This window comes from Chionomys nivalis, chromosome 1 (genome assembly GCF_950005125.1).
Source record: "Chionomys nivalis chromosome 1, mChiNiv1.1, whole genome shotgun sequence".
Classification (NCBI taxonomy): domain Eukaryota; kingdom Metazoa; phylum Chordata; class Mammalia; order Rodentia; family Cricetidae; genus Chionomys; species Chionomys nivalis.
The window spans coordinates 153606072-153623659 of record NC_080086.1 but is presented as its reverse complement, the minus strand read 5'-3'; the positions used below and the strand labels follow the sequence as shown (position 1 = coordinate 153623659).

Genomic DNA, 17588 nt, shown 5'->3' with positions numbered 1-17588 from the left:
AGCTATTAGTTTTCCTGAATCCAAAGACATGGGTGGGGCAGGATCAAAAATACTCATTTGATCAAAGTTATTGGCTCTGAAGGTATTCTTACCTGTGTAAGGAAGATGAAAGGTGTTGTTTTTATTGCATGCTAGTAACAGTGTAATTTTGAACTAATTGGTGTTGAACTGCCAATCACCTGGGGGGAATGCAAATAGATACTCTTACAATTTCCTTTGAGGTAGTGAAATCTTATGTCGGGGCTGGAAGAAAAACAGAATAATACCGTGAAATTGACCTTAAATGAGCTGCTTTGTGGTTTTCTTGGAGAATCCCTTTTTATTTTTCAGGACTTGTCCAAACAGGTTTTTGTCTACAATTTGACTTATTGACTAGACAATGCTGACACTAAACATTTTAGGTTTGTTTTGAAATAAAATAACGATAATATGGTTTTTAGGATATTTTCATTTTTGATGCAACTTAAATTTATATAATAGTTGAGTGTTTACAATATGCCATAAGTCCACATACTAGCCATTGTTGGCTTGGTCATTTATAATGTAGGATTCTCTCCCACATTTTTGCTTGGTTATTAATATATTACCATGTAATGAAGGAAGGGAATGTCCTGGAAAACTGTTATTTCAGGTCACTTATCTGAGGAAAGTAGGAATGTGCTCTCGATTTTATATGAAAGATAGTACTTACCAATTAACTCTTGTGTGTCTGGAGTTGGACCACCTAAAATAATAGCACATTTTGGAAATGTGACTTCAGGGGGTTGGAGAGATGGCTCACTGGTTGCTCTACCAGAGGATTTGAATTTAATTCTCAGCATCCACACAATAGCTTAAAACCATCCACAACTCCAGTTACAGGGAGTCTGACATCGTCTTTTGGCCTCTGATGGCATTGCATGCATGCGGTGCATACACATACATTCGGGGCGGGGGACACACATGAACACAGAATAAAATTTTAAAAAATGTCACTTCATCTTTTTTTTCTTTGAGGAAGCATGCATTCATTATTATAGACATTTGTATTGAGCTATATAGATATATCACAAGGTAGGCTGCTAGTCTCTTCACTTAATTTCAAATTGACACCACACCAGGAATACTGTCCTGGGAACCATTCTCTTTCCAAGTTCAGAATGTTCATCAATTATTCCCCAGCCTCAAACTAATTACTGGAAGTAAAATATCACTGTTAGATATTTTGCACTTTTATTTAAAGATACTTGACAGTCTTACACTGCTGTACTGTCCTCTGAAAGTCCTCTTTCCTTTGGAGATGCCCACTAACTTTGTAACCTAATTGCTTCTTTTTTGCTTTGGTTGCCAGAACCCCAAAACTAAATTTGTAGTCAAGTTGTAGTAGGTTTGGCTCATAATGCCTGAGTATCTCTGTGCTACATTTAACCCTACTTTTGTAAAAGTGTAAGTTGGATATTAATGAATAAAATAATGAAGCCAAGGCACTCTGGAGACAGCATGGAACTTTTAGCCGACATGTGGCATTGGCTCTCTGTCTCCAGAGATGGGAAAAAATGAGAGAGGGACAACAGGAGGACTGAGGATCTGTGACTTTTCTAGGGGCTTAGAAAAGAAGGCCTTTGAATCTCTATAGTGAGACCTATGTAGCCCAGCACTCCTTTGGACCTTTGCTTGAGAATGGTCACTGTTTGCCCTCCTACTCAGGTTAGCTGCCTCCTTCTGAGTCAGTTCTTTTGGCTACTTGCCCTTTAGTCCCCAAGACCAAGAGCTAGTGCTTTTTGAAGGACCACCTATCTTTCAAAGGAAACAACAGTGAAGACAGAAAACAGAAGCAGGGCACTTGTTCAGGGCCAGTGAGGAAGAGGATCACCTGACAGGTGAAACCTACTGTTGTTTAATTCGAGAGTCAAGACAGAATTTGTACCTAACCTCCAAAAGTATCAAGATGGGCCAGGGAAGTGTATTAGAAAACAAAACTACCCAGAGCTTAAAAATAAAAGGAAATAAAAAATATTTATTAAGGTAGACAGAATAATGCTTATCCAAAGATGCCCAATCCTAAGCCCTAGAACTTGTAAATGTGTTACTTTGCAGGTTTGATCAGAGTAAAGGTCTTGATATTATACAGGCATACAGAGTACCAGGTGGACTCAGTGTAAAAACTAAAGGAGGATGGCCAAAGAGTAGAAAAGGCAATGGAAGCACAAGTGTAGTAGAAAAGCTCTTGTGAAGCATAGATCAGAATATAGGAGAAGTAAATCATTAATGAAATAATAAATATGGACTACAGGTAAGCACATATCTAGATGGAGAGAAAATAACAAGTGAGAAAAGATGGTAATGTAAATAGAAGGAAAAATTCATCAAGCTGAGACTTGAATGCAGATTCAAAGCCAGAGAGGGTTGTAGGAGAGATTGCTACATGGACATGTATACCTCTGTTATGTCAGTGCTCTATGCTTCTGGCCTCAACAGGGATTTAAAAGATAATTTATCCTATAAGAATTTGACTTCCAGAAATGATGTGAAAAATTGCATACAAAAGAGAGTTCAACAGAGAAATTGAACTGGTGCCTAACTAGAGCCTTCACCCTAGTGTATATGGTTCTGGAAGGTACTCTCTGTGTTACTAGAGGAGAAGGGTGACCACTAACCCAACTATAAACTCTGAGATCTATGACACTGACCTACATGCCTAATTTGTTGGTGCAACAGTGATACAAACATTGTGGGAGGAGCCAACCACTCTCTGATTGGATTTAAGGCTCACTGTAGGAGGAGAAACCCATGCATGACCACTGCTTAGGTAGCCAAGAACCTGAGACTAGGTAGGCCATGGGCCTAGGGGAAAACCAAATACTATTGTCCTGTTAAAGGAACATAGCAATCAAATGACTCCTATACATAACGTTCTGCTCTACCCATACATCAGTGTCTTGCTCAGCCACCATCAAAAGTTAGAAGGGTACCGCGGCCTACCACCACAGACATCCACAACTGAGTAATGTGCAGGGTGAGGGATTTTGGAATACTCAGTTCAAAATGGGCTGTCTCCATCAAACCCTCCTCCCCTCAGGGCTCAGGAAACTATGGAGAAGAGGTGGTGGGAAGATTGCAAGAGCCGTAGGGAATGGATGGCTCCAAGGAAACAGTGTCTTCCTGACCCAATAGGACTGATGCATGTATGAACCTTCAGAGACCGTAGCAGTGTGTACAGGACCTGCACAGGTTCAAGCCAAACAGGGTCCCAGCACTGAGAGGAGAAAGTAGACACAAACTCCCATCCCTAACCAAGAAACTATATCCAATTGACAAACCACTTGCAAAAAAATTGGTTTTCTCCAATAGAGTCTCATTGGGTATATTAACAACACTTAAGGCTAGGCCCCAGGACCAGCAGTAGATGGCCATCAAACAAAACAAAACGTAACAAAACAAAGAAAATGAACTCAATGGTATTTTTGTAAACTTTTGTCTCATATTGCTTTGTTTGGGCATTCTTTTTGTATTACTCCATATTTGCTTATATATTATGGTTTCTGCCTTTTTTTTGTTTTTATGGGTTTTGTTTGTGTGTATATATATTTCTTGTTCTTTTTCTTTCTTTAAAAAAAATTCTGGTCAGGCAGTGGTGGCTTACACCTTAGTCCAGCATTTCCGAAGCAGGGGCAGGTGGATCTCTTAGTTCTAGGTCAGCCTGGTCTACAGAGTGAGTTCCAGGACAGTCAGGGCTACACAGAGAAACCTTATCTTGAAAATAGAACAAAATTCTGATTTGTTTTTTGTTGGCCTGTTTGTTTTCTAAAGAGAGAAGAAAAGAAAGAAAGTATAGTTAGGAGGGTGAAGGAGGTGAGGAGAATCTGGGAAGAGTTGGGGCAGTGGAGTGGAATTATCAGAATATATTATATGAAAATTTATTTTGAATAAAATATTTTTAAAATATATTTTTAAAATAGATAGTTCAGCATCAAACTTACCTCTGCAACTTGCTACAGGCCACTAAATAACGTATGCAGTTGTAAAGGGTTACACGTTCCCAAATATGTTACTTTTTTTTTTTTTTTTTTTTTGGTTTTTCAAGACAGGGTTTCTCTGTGTAACAATCCTGGCTGTCCAGGAACTCACTGTGTAGACCATGTTGGCATTGAATTCACTGGGCTCCGCTGCCTCTGCCTCCCAAGTGCTGGGATTAAAGGCCACCACTTCCCGGCAAGATGTTACTTATTGATTAGGGCAAAAAAATATTCATGTACTCATTTCATGTCTCTGCACTGAGCACTGAATCTATGGCAGGCACTATTCTAACTTCTGCACTAAAGGAAAAATGTACCATTAGTACCATTGTACTTGAAATAATATTTCAGGAAGATGAGGACTGGGAGGAAAGATGATTGGCTAACATGGTGGTGAGAGCTTTTACCTTGACACAGTACTCTATACATAACAGCAGGTTATAGGCTAAGGCTGTTTATACTGAAATATGTTTATACTGTTATAATGAAAACAAGCTATCCAAGTATGAGAACTACAAATGAGAACGTAAGCACTGACATACTGTAAACCTGAGAAAAAAATCAACAAAAGTCCTTGTAGCTGGGGAAAGATGAAATAAAGACAAGGCAGATTAAATCGTCTACACATTTGCCCTACCTAGAGGGAAAAGCCCCACTCCTCACACATCAGTCTAACTGCGGGAGGCAGTTTAGTCCCTTGATGTCACTGTTGAGCTGTTGGAAAACCACACGGAGGCTTGCTCTGTCTCCTAAATTCTAATTATGTGGAACTATTTACTTATTTTTAAGTTACTTTGAGTTTTGTGGCTTAGTGGAAAACATCCTGACAGGTACTTGCAATTTCACAGGTGAGAACAGTGAGTTTCAGAGAATTATAAATCTAAGAGGACAGAGAATTCCAAGAAGAAAAACCACAATAAAAATTTTGGAATGTAGTAGACAGGAAAATGTTGGAATTAACCACTTTAAAAGACTAAAAGAAGCCCATTCCTAAATCATCTATGGTTGATTTATACCTTGGCACCACCAGGTGAGGTAGCATGAAGGAAGAAAGGAAGCACTCATGGAAAAGCTGTCATGAACGGCTTAAGCTCCATGTCCCTTGCTTCTATTCGAGGTGCCAGACACATGCCTCTTGTCCACTTTAGAAGGGTGGGAGTGCGCACAGACAGATTCGTAGGTCCATCCTCCACTCGCACTGCTGAACTTTATTTGACAAGGAGATCAGGAGGGTTCCTCTCAGGAACCTGCCCGAGAGGAAAGCTCTGCAGCTCTAGCAGAGGGAATCATTGGATTCTTATGAGTGAGACTCACCTTGTCTGAAGTTCAAACCAGCGTTTATCTCTCATAACTTCATTCTTAAAATACAAACAACCAAGACTGGTGAGTGAGGAAAGCCTCCCATGTGAACACAGCAGGCATGGGCATGTAGATATGGGTGCATGGAGAAGGAATGGTTCGAGATGAACCACTTCTTATACCCTGAGTCGGACAAGAAGGCCACTTTCACCTGGAGCGTTGACTTAGGAGTAAGAAAATAAACCAGAATGACAAAAATAAGTAAAGTGTAAGAGGTAAGAATTTGAGAGACCCCTTCAGTGGAGCTAGCCTCTAGCTATCAAGACATTCCTTCCAGACAGGGCTAAGGAAAAAATATGATGAAAAAAAATGACAGGATCAAGAAATTGCTCTGATCTGATCTGTGAATTTTGAGATTGAAAAAGATTGAAAATGCTCACTGTGTTCCCAACACTGCACAGACATGTATTCAGAGCAAGAATATTGGGAACAAAGATCCTGCACAATTTACAGTGTCATTGACAAGCAGACTTTTCTGGGGTAAGACTGAGAATTGCTTCAGACTTCTCAGAAACAGTGTTGAAACTGTAGGCTCATGATTAAAGGCTCTAGCTGGTCGTGATAGTTTGCAAGACGCTGTAAACATCACAACAGTGGTTCTTAACCTTCCTAATGCTGAGACCTTTTAATACAGTTCCTTCTGTTGTGACCTCCGACTATAACAGTATTTTTGTTGCTACTTCCTAACTGTAATTTTGCTTACTGTTGTGAATTGTAAATATCTATGTATTCTGATGGTCTTAGGTGAGCCATGTGAAAGGGTTGTGACCCTCAGGTTGAGAAACATGCATTAGAAGGTAGATCTTAGCTTCAAGGAACTGGAGGCATGTCGTTGAGAGGTATTCTGTCTGTGATTCCTTCCTCTCTCTGCTTCTCTCTTCTGCTTTGGTGAAGAATCAGCAAAACACTCCTTGGTGAGGTGGCATTAGGAGGAAGCGGGCATTGAAACAAGTCCAAGCAAATGCTTGACACAGAGCTTTGTGTACGCTTTATTCTGAAAAAGATAAAACTTCAAATTCACTGAAAACTAGGGCAATAGTGTGGAAAGCTGATGTACTGAGTTATTCTGAATGCAGGTACTGTATTTTACTGAATGTAATAAGGTGAATTGGCTATAGACAAACAGAATGAATGAGGGTGGGCTACTTAGCGCATCATTTTGTTCAGGTCCTGCTTGCATTTTCTCTGATGAAGCCAAAGCTTTGCAGTTTTCCTTCCCCTCTCACCTTTCCTTGCTGAGGCAGGAAGCACTCCTGAGTTTTCATTCTGGAGTCTAGGCGATTAGGCTGACTTCTCCCTGCTGTGCTGTGCTCATCAAGGCTCCGGGACAGACCTGACTGAAGTGGTCTTTGGCATTCTTACCTCCTATGCTTTATTGATTCTTGTTGTCATTCTTGTCATTCTGTTTCTTATTTCTAGGGGTCAATGAAGAGAAGACAGATACAGAAATTGGATTCAATTGGACTGGGCTCTCTGATAGAGAAACCAAAGCAAGCCAAAAACTCAGCATGTTCATTATATTGAATTGAATAGGGAGACAGGGTTATTGCATATAACTGAACAAGGTTTAGTTTATACGAATAGAAAATCTCTGTAGGGCTGCAGTCTTCAGACCATAAATAATTCTGGGGAAGAAAGCTATGGTAGACATTTTTCTGCACTCACAATCAACATTTGCTCTTGGATCAGGAAGGAAGGCTTTGCCATTCATTTTCCCATGGGTCTGAGGCTTTGTAGTTCTTAACATGATTGTGCCCATATCAACAACACACAATCATTCAGGACTTCATTCACTCAGGGTTTTGTCTGTTCCCCATACTAATGTAACAGGATTTCTGACACTAGGGCTTCCAGTTGCCTGGTTTCTCTGCTTGCTTGTTTATGCATTTTCTTTTATAAATAGTTTTATTCACTTTTGAGAATTTCATACATGAGCATTGCATCTGCATCACTGGTCCTTTCTATTTCCCCTCCAACTCCTCTACCCTTCCACATTTCTGATGTCCTCTTTAATTATTATTATTACACGCAAACATACATATACACTAATGCATATATAACCTACTGAGTTTATTTAGTTTTGTTTGTACATATGCATATATCCAGGGATAACCTTTACTGCAAAGTTTCCTGTTGGCCTCTTCAGTGAGTTGCTTTGCTGTTTTAAATAGGGAGTCAAGTTCATTTGCTTATCACAAATGTTCCCCGCCCCCTCCAGACAGGGTTTCTCTGGCTGTCACTCACTTTGTGGACCAGGCTGGCCTTGAATTCACAGAGATCCTCCTGCCTCTGCTTTCCAAGCGCTGGGATTAAAGGCATATGCCACCACCTACTGGGTTCCAATGAATTAACTGATTTAAGAGATTAAACTTCAAAGAAGATCTAGATAATGATTACAATGAAACACATGCACACAAATGCAAGGCAAGTAAAACCTAAAAGGAAGTAAAACTTAAAAGTTCTCAAAATAGAATTTAGGTCACAGAACATTTAAGAAAATGATCAATATAAAATGATAAAATATATTTTATAAGAAAAATGTAGCCGGGCGATGGTGGCGCATACCTTTAATCCCAGCACTTGGGAGGCAGAGGCATGTAGATCTCTGTGAGTTTGAGGCCAGCCTGGTCTACAGAGTGAGTCCAGGACAGGCTGCAAAACTATACAGAGAAGCCCTGTCTCGAAAAACCAAGAAAAAAAAAAAGTAACAATCCTAGAGATATAATAAGGGAGACCTTCAGCAACCAAATGCACAATCATAATGAAAACAATCCTTTAACAGTGGAGGAAGCCTAACCTGACACATTATATCTGGGGATTTAAAAATCATCTGTTTCAGGATTTAAGAGATTGAGCAAAAGACTAGGAAGATACTGTACACAAACTATTGGTGAGACAAGTAGAAAGTAGGAGTGGAGGAAACCCATATGAGAAACATGAGGTGCAATCTGATGCATTTAGGAAAATGTGCATTTAAGTAGCCTATCACTTTGGCAAAAGTTCAACAGTTGGCTGCATCCAATGTGAGTGATGGATGATATAGGCATTTTGAAAACAGGAATTTTCAAAACCTGTTGATAGAAGTTGAAACTATTACAATAATTTGAATTATTATAGTACATAAAAACATTTGGGAACTGTAAACCTTAAAAAGCTTTTAAAACTGAAAGTGGCCCACTTCAGACTGTAATAGAAACAAATGAACCGCATGTGCTAATGCTCACCAGAATATTGACAAATGCAGCAATGCTGAGTGGAGCTGCGGCACGTCCAGATTGTGATATGCACACTCAGCTGTTAGGAGATGTTTATTGACAGGCAATTGCAAACAGTCAACTAATGTGTCTGGTTTGACATTTGTCTAAGAGTTTGGATGAGTCAGAAAACCCATATGTAAGACAGAAGTTAAATATGAATGTAAAGAAAGTCATGGAAGCACCAGCCACACTGGGGATAATTGTAATTTTAGGGAAGCAAACTGGAGAGGGGAAGGTCTTGACTCTTTGTTCTTACTATAGTAAGCACATGATAAGAAAGATTAGTATAAGAGATCCAGCAAGGAAAGACATTTTTCTAAGAAATATGATTGTTAGTCTTCATGAGTTTGGATTCTCTAGAGCAGTGGTTATCAGCCTTCCTACTGCTGTAACCCTTTTACAGTTCTTCATGTCCTGGTGACTCCCAACCATAAAATTATTTTCCCTGTTACTTTGTAGTTTTAATTTTGCTACTGTTATGAATCCTAATGTAAATATCTGTGTTTTCTGATGGTCTTACGTGACCCCTCTGTAGGGGTCATTTGACCTCCAGAGGGGTCACAACTCACAGGTTTGAGAACCGCTACTCTAAATAGTGAGCTTTTATGTGACTCACAGCAGCCACTGCCCTTCCCAGCCCTCAGTGAGTACCAGATGCTTTGTATTTTAGCTACAGGTCTACATGCTCTCCCGTGTTAAGGCATCCACTGCTACACTTACAAGTACTTTTGCTTTGATAGGGCTGTCTTCATCAGTGGAATACAACGTAATGGAATTGGAGAAAGAACTTGAGAATGTAAAGACCCTTAAGACAAAATTAGGTATTGTACTTTTCTTTTGGACTTATTTGTTAGTCTTGGATAGTTATAAAAAGACTGTAAATAGTCTTAAAATATTTGAAAATTTATGAAAGTTTAGTTTGTGTTAAAAACTTTCTGTGTTCAGAGTCATTGGTCTTTCTTATAGGAGAGGGTAAGTATAAATTCTCTGAAATTACTTTTTTAAAAGGCTTGTTTATTTTATATGTTATGAATGCTTTGCCTGCATGTCTATCTTTGTAGCCCCTAGAACTGGAGTTACCAGTGGTTGTGAACCACCTTGTGGGAGCTGGGTGATGAGCTGAGGCCTCTGCAAGAATAACAAATGCTCTAAACCACTGAGCCGTCGTCTCTCCAGCCCCTGAAGTTACTTTTCAAATATGTTAACATGCAAAGATGTTGGGGCTTTATCTGTTCACTTGAGTTGATTTTTTCTGTATGTGGCTGGCTGCACACATACCAGAGTGGATGTGGAGGTCAGAGAAGAACCCGCAGCAATAGGTTCTTCTGTTCCTTCATGTGGACTTTGACTGGTGGCAGGTATCTTCAGTCACCAAGTCATCTTGTTAGCCCCACTTGCATTATTTTTGAGAAATACTAAGTAAAAACTTCTCTGTCAATGTGATTTTTAAAATGTGCTTTTTATGACTGATAGAAGGCACTTTAATTATGATGTGCCTTAATGCGACTTTCTTGGTTTTTGGCTCATCAAGTTTCTTGGATGTGGGAGTTTTATTTATTTATTTATTTATTAAAGATTTCTGCCTCCTCCCCACCACCGCCTCCCATTTCCCTCCTCCTCCCCCAATCAACTCCCCCTCCCTCAGCAGCCCGAAGAACAGTCAGGGTTCCCTGCCCTGTGGGAAGTCCAAGGACCCCCCACCTCCTTCCAGGTCTAGTAAGGTGAGCATCCAAACAGCCTAGGCTCCCAAAAAGCCAGTACGTGCAGTAGGATCAAAACCCAGTGCCATTGTTCTTGACCTCTCAGCAGCCCTCATTGTCAGCTATGTTCAGCGAGTCTGGTTTTATCCCATGCTTTTTCAGACCCAGTCCAGCTGACCTTGGTGAGTTCCTGATAGAACATTCCATTGTCTCAGTGTGTGGGTGCACCCCTCGCGGTCCTGAGTTCCTTGCTCCTGCTCTCTCTCCTTCTGCTCCTCATTTGGACCTTGGGATTTCAGTCCGGTGCTCCAATGTGGGGTCTCTGTCTCTGTCTCCTTTCATCTCCTGATGAAGGTTAATATTCAGGAGGATGACTATATGTTTTTCTTTGGGTTCACCTTCTTATTTAGCTTCTCTAGGATCACGAATTATAGTCTCAATGTCCTTTATTTATGGCTAGAAACCAAATATGAGTGAGTACATCCCATGTTCCTCTTTTTGGGTCTGGCTTAACTCACTCAGGATAGTGTTTTCTATTTCCATCCATTTGCATGCAAAATTCAAGAAGTCATTGTATTTTACTGCTGAGTAGTACTCTAATATGTATATATTCCATATTTTCTTCATCCATTCTTCCATTGAAGGGCATCTAGGTTGTTTCCAGGTTCTGGCTATTACAAACAATGCTGCTATGAATATAGTTGAGCATATACTTTTGTTGTATGATAGGGCATCTCTTGGGTATATTCCCAAGAGTGGTATTGCTGGGTCCAGGGGTAGGTTGATCCCGAATTTCCTAGAAGCCGACACACTGCTTTCCAAAGTGGTTGCACAAGTTTGCATTCCCGGATGTGGGAATTTATACTTTTCATATAACCTGAGAAATTTTGACTCTTAATTTATTCCAATATTTTTCTTTTCTCCTTTGTGCTGCTCTTTTCAGGGACTTCAGTTATTTGCAGATTATCTGTAGCTCGTTTGGTTTTGGATAGTTTCTTTTGCGGTTTTACTCATCTCAACCTTTCTTCTGCAGGTCTCATCTGTCTCTTGTCCCATCTGCTGTATTTTATTCTCAGACACTGGTTTTCAGTTTTGCTTTGGGCCTGTTATCTTCATGCTGATAATTGACATTGTTCAATCTGTTTCCTCCAACTTTGTTGGAAAAAAGAAGGAATATAGTTATGAGAGCACTCTTAAGTATGTGTGTGTGCATCTGTGGGTGCATGTTCATGCCAGTGGTTAATATCGGGTTTCTTTCTTGATTGCTTTCTACTTTGTTTTTGAGATTTTAAATTTATTTATTTATTTTTTAATTGAATCTGTAGCTCACTGTTTTGGCTCTACTACCTGGCCAGACATCCTGGAGCTCTTCCTGTCTCTGCCCCCCAGCCCTGAAATTACAAGCCTGTGCATTATACTAGGCTTTCTCATGTCAATTCTGGTGTTCAAACTCAGGTTTTCATGCTTGCACAGCAAGGCCTTTACCAACTGAGCGGTTTCTGTAGCCCCTCTGAGAACTGTGCTGGTTGTCTATTGTTTTGTCAAGCTAGAGCAGTGGCTCTCAACCTTCCTAATTCTGAGACCCTTTAATACAGTTCCTCATGTTGCAGTGATTCCAACCATATAATTGTTTTTGTCTCTACTTCGTAACTATAATTTTGCTACTGTTATGAATCGGAATGTAAAGATCTGTTTTCTGAGGGTCTTAGGTGACCCCCAAATGGGTCAAGACCCACAGGTTAAGAACTGCTGAGCTACAGCTAAAGTCATTTGGAAAAAGAGAACCTCAATTGAGAAAATGCTCTACTAAATTGGCTTGTGGACATTTCTTTTTTTTTAAATTAATGATTAATGTGGGAAGGCCCAGCTCATTGTAGATGGTACCACCCTTGGGAGGTGGTCCTGAGTGGTGTAAGAAAGCGGTCTGAACATGTTAGGAGGAGCAAGCTAGTAAGCAGCATTCCTCTGTGGCTTCTGCATCAGTTCTTCCTCCACGCTTCTGCCTTGAATTACTGTTCTGACTTCTCTTTAGATGAGGGACTATAGCTGTGAGCTGAAATAAACTCCTCTCTCCCCAGGTTTCTTTTGGTCATGGTGTTGATAATACAACAATAGAAACCATCACTAGTAAAAAGCACTTCTAATCGCTTTGCCTGTGAATTCTGACATTCTTTGTTAGCTCTTGATAAGTTTCAAAGGATTGGTTTTGTTTCATATTATTTGTTTTATGTTATTTTTTACTTCTTTGCATGCTCGGCAATTTTTGAAAGGAAAATAGGCATTTTGGGATGCTGGTATTTTTTTTGCATCCCTGAGGGGAAGGAACTTTGGATTGAAATGCAGTTAACTGATTCAGTTGGCTGTCTCTGAAATCTCACTGGGCTGGACCAGAGCAGTACTGCTCCAGGGCACCTGCTCCATTGTGGGGCATTTCTCCGTGTGGCCCAAGCAACTATCAAGCACGGTTCCCTCATGTTTGTCTTTAGCCATAGAGTGCTTTGTGTCTGAGTTGCATATGTGAGGTGACCCTTGGCAGACTTTTGGTGTACTTAATTTGTCCTGCAATCTTGTTTCTGAAGATCTCAGTTAGTTGGGTTTTCTCAGACTCACATTTCATGTTTTCTGGGCGGGAATGAACTGAGCTTTTCTTGGTTCCTTTGCCTAGCCATCATGTTCTAGAAACTTTCAAGATGTTAACTGAGGTCGTTTAGGTTTGTATTGTTCACTGCCCCTCAAACCTATTGTACTTCCCAAGATCAGAAGTTCAGGGTCCTGAACATTTTGTGTGTGTGTATGTATGCCTGCTTGCCTGCCTTTCTTTCTCTTCTCACTTCTGTGGCTGTGGCTTAATGATTTTATTGTTTGAAAAACTGTTGGTCATTATCTTATCAATTTTTTAAAACGTAATTTTTATTGATTCTTTTGGAATTTAGCATCGTGAACCTCAGTTCCACTCATTTCCCAGTCTCTCCATATCTATCCTTCACCCTTGTAGTGTCCCCCAGCAAGAAAACCTTTAAAGTAATAATAAAAATAAAAATAAGAATATTAATTAAACAAACAAACAAAAGCCCTCCCCTCCTCCATTTTCCCTGCCTCTCTATGCCTCTTTATTCGTTTCAGTCACACTGGGAGCTGCAGTGTATCATGTTTTCTGTCCAAACAGCTGTAGTAGGAGCTGTGGGCTCTGTTCCTGCTGCCCCAGCTCCTGGTCGCCTGGCTAGCTTATGCCCCAAAATAACGACACACAAACTGTATTCTTTTAAACACTGCCTGGCCCATTTCTATTCATGTGTGTAGCACCTTGAGGTGCGCTTACCAGGAAGATTCTAGCCTATGTCCATCCTGGGTCTGAGCTTCATTGCGTCTGCTCTGGAGCACAGCGGCATCGCATCTGCCCCAGAGAGGAGAGGAAATGGTGTCTGAGCTCACTTCCTCTTCCTCCCAGCATTCTGTTCTGTTTACTCCACCCACCTATGTTTTAACCTATGAGGGCCAAGCAGTTTCTTTATTTTTTTAACCAATGACCTTCCTCCATCAAACAGCTTTACTTGAAAATGTTCATTGTGTAGTGAGGTGTTGGTCTGGTTCAAGGCCTCTAGCTTCTGGTACACCATCAGTGCTGGACCCTCACTGAATCTCCTCTCAGATCTTCTGCTGTTGCCCCGAGTCATGGAGATCCTGTGGCTATGGAGCAGGGCCAGTCCCTCATGTACTCTAGCAGGTCATAGCTGGGGTAGATATTGGGGAGTGCCAACTCAAAGCCCTAGATGTGTACCTGGGTGGTAGCTGACTTGGTTTATCTGGGCTGCTGGGATCAACACTCCTCAGATGAGGGGCAGACCCAGCTCTCCCTTGCCTATGATGAGGCATGGGGCCAGCTTTCCCAAGTGCACATGGGGGCCTCCTATGAGGGGCAGGATGAGGGGGCAGGGTCAGCTCTCTAGTGGGAGAGGGCTGCTCTCTCTGGGCCAGTGAGAGCCAGTGCTAGCTCAGCCCTTGTACTTTAACACATGGTTCAAATGGGCTCCTGTGGTAACATGGGCAACAGATATCAACAGAGACCGTGGCTGCGTCAGAGCCATAGACCTAGATATGAGCATCAGCAACAGTTTGGGCTCAGTTGTCACCATTGCTCAGGGTGGTAGTGCAGGCCTTTCAGATCAGCATTGCTCCAGCCACAGGGTGGCCCTCAGACACCAATATGCCCCCAGGTGGTGGGCTGGTTCCTAGGCATTGCAGGGCCCTTGATGGCAACAGGAATCATAGTTGTCAGTATGGACTCTGGCTGCAGTAAAATCATGAACCCAGATATGGCTCTGGGCTGTAGCTTGGGCCCTAATGTCTCCATGGCCCCAGGTGGCAGTTCAGGCCACTCAGCTCAGGGTGGCCCATGTGGTGGCATGGCCTTCGGGCACCAACGTGGCACATGTGACAGCCCAGACCCCAGGCATCCTCATGGCCTTCAGTGATGACAGGAGCCACAACACAGACCACAGCTAAGACAGGGCCATTGACCCATTCATGGCCTTTGGCAGCAGCCCAGGCCTGGAAGTCAATGTTACTTCAGGTGGCAAACAGGCTTCCCTCATCAATCAGCCTGCTCCTTACTGCCTTTGCCTCTTTAGATCTGCCTCTTTCCACAGAGCATAGGCCATTCTGCTTCTCTATCTCTCTCATACCCCACCATATATTGGCTCACTCTAATGGCGCTGACCACCTGGCACCAGAGCTGGCTGATGGTTTCTCCTCCCCACCCTGGGTAAGTTACTCCAGGTGGGAATGTCAGTGTCCTTCATCCACCAGGCCCTAATGGCACCCAGCAGCCCCCCTTATCAGATTTTATCTGTTCCATTTTCTTTGATTTCTTCAGATTCTGGTTAAATACACACTAGACTTTTCCCCATTCTCTTACCATTTGTTTTCTGTGTCCTAGCCTCTCGTGCTGTCTTCTGGTCTGTCTTCTACTTTAGTATCTCCCAGATGTGCCATACTGTTGTTTAAACTTCTTATTGAATTTTTCATTTTTTTTTACATTTTCATTTCATTTTACATTTACAGTATTTTTCAGCTCTAGGATGTTCATTTGGCTGTTTTCATTGGCTCAGATTTATTTGTGAGTTTTGTTGTTTTGTCATTTATTTAGTTGACTATCAATTAAGGCCTCTTTTTGTTAGTCTGTGTGTGGACAATTGAGGGTCTGTTCCTGTTGGCTCTGTTTCTTCTTTACCTCCTGATAATGTTTGACTGATTTCTGAATATTTCTTAAAATTATAGAAGTTGGAGGACATTTTCTTCTTTTGGGTAGGCTGTTAGAGTGGCCGTACACTGTCTGACAGTCTCTTTTCTAAGGTATTGCTTTTCATTGGTTCTGACTCTGCTTCCTAGTGGACTTTAGGTTGGGCCCGGCAGCTTTGCCTCTCACCTATATCTCTCTCTTCCTTTTCATAGCATTCTCACTACTGAGGTCTCAAGGAAGGAGGGATCTACACGGCAGACTTACTTCTTAATCCATTTCTTCTCTCTGGGATTTTGCCCTCTAAAATTCCGACTTCTTTGCTAACTCCAAACTTCTTGGTTTTTTTTTTTTTTTTTTTTTCCTCCTTGGCTTTGTTGGGTTTCCTGAGAGTTTGCTTCAGCATTGCTGCTGCTTTTGCCTCTTTCACAAATGTAAAGGGGAAAAAATTGTGTGTGTGTGTGTGTGTGTCTGCTTGGCTGCATGTGTGCCGCATGTGTGCAGGTACGTACAGAACCCTGGAGCAGGAGTTACAGGTTGTTGTGAGCCACACAATGTGGGTCTAGGAACCAAACCCAGGTCTGGATGAGGAGCAGGTTCTCTGAACTGCTGAGCCACTCAAGGCCCCTGCCATGCATTGTCTCTTGACTTCTACTTGATGTATCAGACTCTTGGGCCCATACTAACTCAATATTGAAAACTGCCTTGCTGGGAATGGATGCTCACAGAGAGGGCTCACCTCCACTACATCACACAATATTGGCCTCTTGCTTTCCTTAACTTGTTGCTCTAATACATCTAGAGATGGTTTTCAAGATCAATTCCTCTCCCCCAGTGTTCATAGCATGGATCGGGTGTGGTATGAAGTAGTTTGTTTCATCTGGAATGGGAAGTTCCCTTTAAAGCCTCTGGAAAACAGATGTTCAGCCTTGGGACCTGAGACTAGAGGGGATTATCACTCACACTCATTTATTCCCTCAAATATCTGCTTGTGCCAGTATATACATGTGTGTCAAGTACACATACATATTCGTTATCCTAAAAGTGAGCTATTTATTAATGATATATTTTCTTAAAAGCAAAATTATCTTTACTAAGCTGAAATTTAAGCTTCATGTCATTGAACTTTTAATGTAGCAAGCTAATTTTAAATGGATTTTTATAGTTTATAGATAAAAATAAAAAAACCAATTTATTGGGTCTCTGTCTCTATCTCGATCCATCGCCAGATGAAGGTTCTAAGGTGATATGTAAGATATTCATCAGTATAGGATAGGGTCATTTCAGGTTCCCTCTCTTCAGTTGCCCAAGGTACTAGCTGGGGACATCTCCCTGGATACCTGCGAGCCCCTCTAGAGTCAAGTCTCTTGCCAACCCTAAGATGGCTCCCTTAGTTAGGATATATACTTCGCTGCTCCCGTATCCACCCTTCCTATATCCCAACCATCCCATTCCCCCGAGCTCCCCCCATCCTCCCCTTCTCACGTTTCTCACCCCATTTACCCTTAGTTCCATGCCACCTCACCTGCAAGTTCCCAGTTTTTGCCAGGCAATCTTGTCTACTTCCCCTATCCAGGCGGATTGCTATACGTTTTTCTTTGGGTTCACCTTCTTATTTAGCTTCTCTAGGATCACAAATTATATGCTCAATGTCCTTTATTTATGGCTAGAAAACAATTATGAGTGAGTACATCCCATGTTCATCTTTTTGGGTCTGGGATACTTCACTCAGGATAGTGTTTTCTATTTCCATCCATTTGCATGCAAAATTCACGATGTCATTGTTTTTTTACCGCTGAGTAGTACTCTAATATGTATATATTCCACACTTTCTTCATCCATTCTTCCATTGAAGGGCATCTAGGTTGTTTCCAGGTTCTGGCTATTACAAACAATGCTGCTATAGGTCCAAATGAGGAGCAGAAGGAGGGAGAACATGAGCAAGGAAGTCAGGACCACGAGGGGTGCACCCACCCACTGTGACAGTGGAACTGATCTATTGGGAGCCCACTAAGGCCAGCTGGACTGGGACTGAATAAGC

General features: G+C 41.5%; 1 protein-coding gene across 5 annotated transcripts in view; it reads left to right on the top strand.

Annotated features, from left to right (window-relative positions):
- Positions 1 to 17588, top strand: part of Lmbr1 (limb development membrane protein 1) — a 162388-nt gene that overhangs the window by 89783 nt on the left and 55017 nt on the right. For all 5 annotated transcript variants that reach the window (XR_009058182.1, XR_009058165.1, XM_057788326.1 and 2 more), the window contains one exon: positions 9352 to 9432. Coding sequence is in view for 3 of the 5 variants with exons in the window: in XM_057788326.1 (XP_057644309.1) it covers positions 9352 to 9432 (81 nt within the window). In the remaining 2 variants the exon portion in view is untranslated. The remainder of the gene's footprint in view (positions 1 to 9351; positions 9433 to 17588) is intronic.